This window comes from Notolepis coatsorum (assembly GCF_963971535.1).
Source record: "Notolepis coatsorum genome assembly, chromosome: 3".
In the NCBI taxonomy this organism is placed as follows: Eukaryota; Metazoa; Chordata; class Actinopteri; order Aulopiformes; family Paralepididae; genus Notolepis; species Notolepis coatsorum.
In genome coordinates, this window is record NC_140167.1 from 2,585,943 (window position 1) to 2,594,662 (window position 8,720).

At 44.6% G+C, this 8,720-nt stretch overlaps 1 protein-coding gene across 1 annotated transcript in view; it reads right to left on the reverse strand.

Annotated features, from left to right (window-relative positions):
• The window catches only part of LOC311225115 (uncharacterized protein), a gene marked incomplete at its 3' end in the record, with an annotated part of 52,599 nt that overhangs the window by 22,838 nt on the left and 21,041 nt on the right, over positions 1 to 8,720 (reverse strand). The window contains 4 exon segments of the mRNA XM_084310320.1: positions 4,083 to 4,778; positions 7,778 to 8,152; positions 8,211 to 8,396; positions 8,435 to 8,720. The exon segment at positions 8,435 to 8,720 is cut by the window's right edge and continues 151 nt beyond it. Coding sequence (XP_084166446.1) covers positions 4,083 to 4,778; positions 7,778 to 8,152; positions 8,211 to 8,396; positions 8,435 to 8,720 — 1,543 coding nt within the window.

Sequence of the window (8,720 nt, forward strand, 5' to 3'; positions counted from 1 at the left end):
TCACTGTTACTCTTTTTTTTACTCTGTATTGTATATATGTATATTGATTAACGCTTTTTGTTTACGTACTCTTGACTTTGTCTATGTTATACTTTTTATCTATTTTATCTAGCACGCTCTCAGGAGCTCATACAGAAAAAAGCATTTCATGGAAAAATATTCTGTATTTTACTATGACAACTATTAAAGAAACTTGAACTTGTAATGTCTGCGCACGGTGCATCTCGTTATCTGTATATATAGTCATCTTGCTGTTTTTTTTTATCTTATTTTATTCTATGCTCTTTTTATTTTATACTATATTGGATGCTGCCGCTACGGTCGAGGAACCACAACAACAAAGCGAATCTCACTCTTTGCTGTAAAAGGTACCGAATGACGTGACTGAAGTGACAATACATCTGAAACATAACCTCACACACATTAATTTAGTTTGACAGTTATTGAGACGAGTGAATGAGTTTTGAATGTGGCCACCGGTGATGATGTCATCGGGGACATTGTGTTCTTGTGTAGATGAAGAAATAGCAACACCTCACGTCTCATAGGGACTCGCTACCTTACCGTTTCATTGAGCTGTGGTTAACCCTTTCACTACCACACTACAGACGGTTAACCCTTTGGTAGTGTGGTAGGGGTGGGGGAAAAAATCGATACATAGTAGTATCGCGATACTTTGCGTGGCGATACTGTATCGATACAGGGACGCCAAGTATCGATATTTAATTATTCATAAAAATAAAAAAATTTATATATATATTTTTTTTTGTGTATAAGGAAGTTGCATTGTTCATTTCAATACCTGTAATAGTACAGTAGTCCACACACACATGTGCATTCAGTTAAGTTGGAATATGACTGTAATACAAACAGTTCAGTTTGTCAGGTACATGCAACACAGATTACAGTGTTGACATCTGTCTGCTTGAAGTGAGATGAACAGACTGAACTTTATTTTATTATATAAAACATGTTGACAGTTTTACTTTGCAGTTAAAAAAATTTAAAAAATACAAATAAAAAATATATCGCAATATTCGCGATATAGCGAGTATCGCGATACTATCGTATCGTGGCTCAAGTATCGCGATAGTATCGTATCGCGAGATCTCTGGCGATTCCCACCCCTATAGTGTGGTAGTGAAAGGGTTAACACTTTGGCAGTGTGGTAGTGAAAGGGTTAACACAAGGATTCAGTGTCCCCGATGACATCACTGGTGGCCGTATTCAAACTCACTCGCTCTCGATTAGCGGTCAAAACTAAATAATGAACGTGTGCAAAACTGTTTAGAGTTTTTGGATGAGTGTTTGAGATTATGCGCAAAGCAGAATTTTTCGGGGGGAAGACTTTTGTTGATGAAAGTAACTGAGATATTTGACAATATCAATTGAAAAGCACGTTTATCAGTTTTATGCATCTCATTACCACAACGACTGGATTAACTAACGTGTGATTTTCAATACTTAACCTAAGCAAACGTTTTTTGTGGTGTCTGTGATAATATAATTCGATTTTTATGTTCTGTATTATTATTATTATTTTTGTTATTTCTATTGTCATTATTATTGTTATGGTATTGTGAGGTCTAGTTTATTATTACTGTATTGTGTTTGTCTTGTTTTTGTGTATAAAAGAAAAAACATACAAATATTTGATAAAAAAAAAAAAAATTAGAGAAACCTTGAGGTTAACCTCCGACGAGAACATTTCTAGATACGGCACGAGGTATTTAGCTAAATGAGGATGTCGAGTCTAGGAAAGGCTTTCAGTGGTGAGCAGTGAGCAGTTTAAGAAATATAGTATCTATGCGCAGTGCGCACACACACACACACACACACACACACACACACACACACACACACGCACACACACACACACACACACACACGCACACAGACACACTCACTCACAATAGACACACTTGCAATACACAGACACACTCTTTTCCAAACAACATACGTAAACACAGTACAATACATACACACCACACGTACACACAGTACATACACAGTACATACACACACACAGTAAACACAGTACACACACAGTAATACACACACAGGAACACAGTACACACACAGTAAACATAGTACACAGTACACACAGTAAACACAGTACACACACAGTAGTACACACACACAGGAAACACAGTACACACACAGTAGTACACACACACAGGAAACAAAGTACACACACACAGGAAACACAGTACACACACAGGAAACATAGTACACACACAGTAAACACAGTACACACACACAGGAAACACAGTACACACACAGTAAACACAGTACACACACAGGAAACACAGTACACACACAGTAGTACACACACAGGAAACACAGTACACACACACAGGAAACACAGTACACACACACAGGAAACATAGTACACACACAGTAAACACAGTACACACACAGGAAACACAGTACACACACAGGAAACACAGTACACACACAGTAGTACACACACAGGAAACACAGTACACACACACAGGAAACACAGTACACACACAGTAAACACAGTACACACACAGGAAACACAGTACACACACAGTAGTACACACACAGGAAACACAGTACACACACACAGGAAACACAGTACACACACAGTAAACACAGTACACACACACAGGAAACACAGTACACACACAGTAGTACACACACACACAGGAAACACTAGGGCTGACCTTCGAAGCTTTTTTTGGCAATCGAAGCTTCGGGGCCGAGCTTCAATTTTAATTCGAAGCTTGAAAAAAAAAATAATAATAATAATTATATATATATATATATATATTTTTTCTTTTTTCTTTTTTATCTTATGTTGTGAGACTTGTACACTTTGGTAAACTTTGTTGTTTTTAAATGTGCTCTATAAATAAAGTGGATTGGATTAATTAATTAAGTAGCCCCTTTCGTGACTGTGACGCAGCCAACAAGGTTTCACTCGGCTGCGCTGCCTGGGTGCAGTGGGGCTGCTCTCACAGCCAACGACATGACATTACATAATTATGATGCAACCTTCGTCTATCAAGCAAACAATTATATAAATATTTATATGTAGTTGATAGAGACAAAGGCAGAATTCGACTTAATTAAGCACGTTTTTTATTAAGACATATTTTTACATGGGTCGGGCCACTTTAAAAAAGCAGCACAATGAACACAAATCTGTCCGACATAGTCTTAAATAACAAACGGCATTGCTTCGCTTCTTCGTCGACATGTCTGCTGCACATGTCCTTGTTGTTTTCAACACAGATAATCTCCACGTGCTTGTTGTAGAGAGGTGGAGTCGAGGCGCCGCTTACTTTCGCTTCATTGGAATGGAGGCGCAAGATTTGAGAAAAAAATATATATTTTTCTTTATTTTTAATTTTAATTTTTTAAACTTCGATTTATTTATTTTTCGTTCGAAGCTCGTGCCATCGAACGAAGCTTCGAAGCTTCGAAGTATTTAAGACAGCCCTAGTAAACACAGTACACACACAGTACACACAGTACACACACACAGTACACACAGTACACACACACAGTACACACACACAGTACACACACACACAGTACACACAGTACACACAGTACACACAGTACACACACAGTACACACACACAGTACACACAGTACACACACACAGTACACACAGTACACACAGTACACACACAGTACACACACACAGTACACACAGTACACACACACACAGTACACACAGTACACACAGTACACACACAGTACACACAGTACACACACACAGTACACACACACAGTACACACAGTACACACACACAGTACACACAGTACACACAGTACACACACAGTACACACACAGTACACACACCGTACACACACACAGTACACACAGTACACACAGTACACACACAGTACACACACCGTACACACAGTACACCCGCACGCACACACACACACACACACACACACACACACACACACACACACACACACACACACACACACACACACACACACACACACACACACACACACACACACACACACACACACACACACACACACACACACACACACACACACACACACACACACACACACACGGCGCTGACCTTGAGGATGTGCGGCGGCAGGCACTCCATCTCCGAGGCCTTCTGGGCCAGCGTCTCCAGGTTCACCTCCTGCGACACCCTGCGCTTCCGCCGCGTGCTCTGGATGACCCCCGTCGGAGCTGCCGCCTGGACCTCGGGGGCCCGGCCCCCCCCGTTCTGGGCTCCCTGCGGCCCCCCCTGGGACCCCGTCGGGTCCGAGGGCGCGGGGGGGACGGAGGACGTGCCGTCGGACGGCGCCCCGCCCTCCTTGGAGAGCCGGCGGGAGCGACGGGGCTGCGGCTGGAGAGGCGGCGGGCGCTGGAGGAGGAGGAGGGGGGGGGGCTGCGAGGCCTCTGCGGGGGGCTGGGGCTCGGGGGTGATGTCCTGGATGAGGGGCTCCTCCTCCTCCGGTGGGGTGGCGCCCGGCCCCGGCTGCGGCGCCGCGGCGAGGGGGGGCTCCGCCGGGGAGAGCACGGGGGGCTGCGAGTGCACGAGGGGGTAGTAGTCCCGCATGGTTCCCGGGTTCTGCTGCTGCTGCTGCTGCTGCTGCTGCTGCTGGTGCTGCAGCTGCTGCTGGATCTGGTGCTGCTGGAGCTGCTGCTGCTGCTGCTGCTGGAACTTCTCCTGCTGCTCGTGTTGAATCAGCGCCTGCTGCTGCCGCTGCTGCGCCATCTGCTGCTGGATGTGCTGGTGCTGGATCAGCTGCTGCTGCTGCATCTGGGGGGTTCATTTCATTTGACTTTTTATTAGACATTTAAAAAAAATATACAAGATTGGCGCGGCCGGGTGGCGCAGCGGACTAGGGCTGCACGATTAATCGATTTTTTTTATGGAATCGATGATGCAATGATGCAATGATCAAATCGCAAAAAAAATTTAATAATCGCTATTTATTTTATTTAAATTTTTTTTACTTTTTGTTTAACCAGGAAGTCCCATTGAGATACAAGATCGGTTTGGGAGAGGGAGGTAAGGGTTTTTAGATTGTGTTGTTGTGAAGTTTAGACTTCAGAAAGGGAGGGTAAAGGTACCGTTGGGTACCGGTATCGATTACCAGGTAAAAAGAAAAGATTTCAGGCTCTGTGTCCCGAACAGACCCACCGCGTAGGCCAGATGCAAGCCGCATTTTACAATAAACCTCTGTGGGGCTGCTTAATTTTTTTTTTATTATAATCGCAAATTTAATCGCAATCGCAGTATCTGTCAGAAAAATCGCAATTAGATTATTTCCCAAAATCGTGCAGCCCTACAGCGGACTAAGCGTCTGTGTACCACCGCAGAGACACCGGTATCGAATCCGGCTGTCAGCGGTGCCTCCGGCTTGGGCCGGTCGTCATACTGGCTCGATTGGCAGAGTCAGCGGGAGGGGAGTCGATGGGTGGTAATCTGGTCGTTGTAAAACAGCGACTCCTACAGGTCGGTCAGGGCACCTGCACAGCGAGGAAGGGATCTGGGTGAGGTAGTGTGCCCTCCCCACGTGTTACACTCACCCAACGACAGTCCTCGCTGCCAGGTGAAAAGAGGCTGCTGGCTGTCTCCTAAAAGCAGGTCTGAAAACCTACCTGTTCAAAAAGGCCTTTGACTGTTAGCTTTTTATTTTCTTTTTTTTGTGCTGTTTTTTTTTTTTACATTTTCTGTTTATACTATGTTTTTAATTAACTATGTTCTATTTTTATCTTATTTTTGTTCTGTATTTTATTTGTTTTACTAATAACTATTTTCTTTTTTTAACTATGTTTTAACCCCGTAGCGTAGCACTTTGGGATCCCAGCAAACAAAAAGTGCATTACAAATTCAATCTATTATTATTATTATTATTATTATTATTATTATTATTATTATTATTATTATTATTATTATTATTATTATTATTATTATTATTATTATTATTATTATTATCGGAGGAAGCATGTGATGGACTTCAGGGCTCCCTAGACCAACCAGTAGGGGGCAAATGCGCGCAACGACCAGGAAGGGGAGGGGGGGGAATTGGCATAACGACTAAATTGGGATGGGAGGAAAATACAAGAAAAATAGGAGGAGAAAAAAGTGGATAAAAAATAAATATATATATACAAGATTCCAGAAAAACTTCAAGGATGCTACACAAAAAAGTCAAGACTTATTTCCATCGTGGTCCTTGGTCTCAGACAGACGAGCGATACAAAACGTGACCACAAATAACAATTTGACAAACTACATAGACATGAACATTTTTAATGCAGTACAAACGTAGCCATTTTTTAAATCTAGTTTTTAACATTGTCGAGGAGCCATGATTTGACTTTTTTCTTAAAATTGTGTCGGCGGCTACTGGTGCATTTTAGCTGTGAAGGTTTACAAATTCCAATGTGTGGCTCCCCAGAATTTAAAAGAACATTTGACCTATTTGTTTTGAACCTTGGAATACACAGGTCTGCAACGCCGGCTCTGGTGGTGTTATGGGTATTATGCATGATGTGACATGTCCCTATTCCACTGAAAATAATTTGTAAGATAAGAGGGGGCCCTATTATTATAAATGATGTGAACTATCGTAACAACCATCAAATGCACTCACAGCACTAGGGCTGCAACTAATGACTATTTTGGTAGTCGACTAATCTGTCGATTATTTTTTCGATTAGTCGACTAATCGAAAAACAATTATATAAAAAAATAAAAAAAAATAAAATATATATAATTTTCTTTTTTTTTGCACTACCTATCTTTGTGAAAGTGGCTTCTCAGCTCTGGTCCAGCTGAAGACAGAGCAGAGGAACAGATTGGACATTGAGCACGACCTCAGAGTTGCTTTGAGACTCTTGTCAGGACCAAACAACATCCCCAGTTATCCCATTAGTTCCCCAAACTTACTGTCAGTCTCTTATGTTGAGCTAAGAAGTCTTCAGCTGGACCAGAGCTGAGAAGCCACTTTCACAAAGATAGGTAGTGAAAAAAAAAAAAAAAAAAAAAAAATGTATGACTAATCGACGCAACAATTCCTCGCCAACGATTTTTTTATAATCGCCGTCGTCGATTATGTCGACTAATCGTTGCAGCCCTAACACGCACACACTCACTTTAACAAACAACTCACGGGGAGCTCCAGTAGCTCACCGCGTACCTCGAGCGCTATTTCGGCGCCGGGGACAACCGTGCTCGTCACGGATCTGGGGTTAGCAAGTTCGATTCCCGGACTGTAGCTGTATCTTTCTCAGAGTGTCTTCCCCCCATCTGTACCCCCATTCAAACCTGTTTCTGTCGGTCATTCTTGACCAGAGAAAATGCGATAACGCAAAAAAGAGCCAGCGGAATGACCAAAGTTAAAAAAAAAAAAAAAAAAAAAAAAAAAAAACTCACTGCAGCAACACCTAAACACATTTATTGGCAAAGAATTTGCACTACAACCCGTAACCTCAGTACACCTTACTGTAAATTGTACCTCATCCCATTTCTGCATTGTACACTGTATATAGTATATAGTATATTGTATTGTAACTCAGTTACTTCTACTCTGCATTGAACATTGTATATATGTATATACTGAACACCTTTGTCTACGTACTACTTGACTTCTATTTTATACTTACTATACTTTATACTTATCTATCTTTATCTAGCACAATCTCTGGAGCAAAACAGAAAGAAGCATTTTATATAAAAGTATTCTGTATGACAACTAATAATAAAGAAACTTGAAACGTGAACTAAACTCTACGTGGAGCTGAACGGACCTGTTGGTGTTGCTGCTGCTGCAGCTGCTGCTGTTGGTGCAGGTGATGCTGCTGCTGCTGCTGCTGCTGCTGTTGTTGTTGCCGCTGTATTTGCTCTTGCTTCTGTTGTTGTTGTTGTTGTTGTTGCTGCTGCTGCTGTGACGGGTGCTGCTGGGGCTTGTTGTTGGCCTGCTGCGTGGAGTAGCTCAGGTTGGGGAGGGTCGTCCGGCTGCCCTGGAAGGCCTGGTAGTAGCCCGCCAGGTGGGGCTTGGGCTGACCGAAGGCCAGCTGGAAGGGCTGCAGGACGGAGGAGGAGGAGGAGGAGGAGGTGGAGGAAGAGGAGCCGACGCCCCCGACGCCCCCGACGCCGCCTCCGCCCGGGTTGGACGCGTGTTGCTGAGCTGCGGGGTGCGTTCAGCAGCGCTCCTGGTTTGAGAGTCTGTTGCTGAAAGGCCTGGGGCTGCTGCTGCTGCTGCTGCGGCGGCTGCTGGTCCCACTCCAGGGCTCGGGCCTTGGCCATGTCTCTGTAGGCCATGTTGTCTCCAGCGGGGTTGGCCCCCCGGGAAGCTGTCAGGAGCCCGGCTGGGGCCTGTTGCTGCTGCTGCTGCTGCTGCTGCCCCCCAGGGGCCTCGTGCTGCATCTGCTTGGCGAAGGCGGTCTGGGCCTCGAGTCGCTCACGCTGACTCCGCCCAGGTAGGGGGCAAAGTTCTGCCCCCAGTTGGCCATGGTGACCCCCTGCGTCCAGGTGGAGGAGGCCCTCTGCTGCTGCTGCTGCTGCTGCTGCTGCTGCTGGGGGGGCGGGGGCTGCCCGGGCTCCTGCTGCTGGGGGCCCCCCCACTTCAGGGGCACGGTCTGCTGGTAGTGGCCCCTGCTCTGGTCCCCCTTGTCCGGGCTGAAGATGACGGAGTACATGTGGGGGTGGTGGGCGTGCCCTCGGGGGGGTTGTTGTTGGGGGCCACGGTGC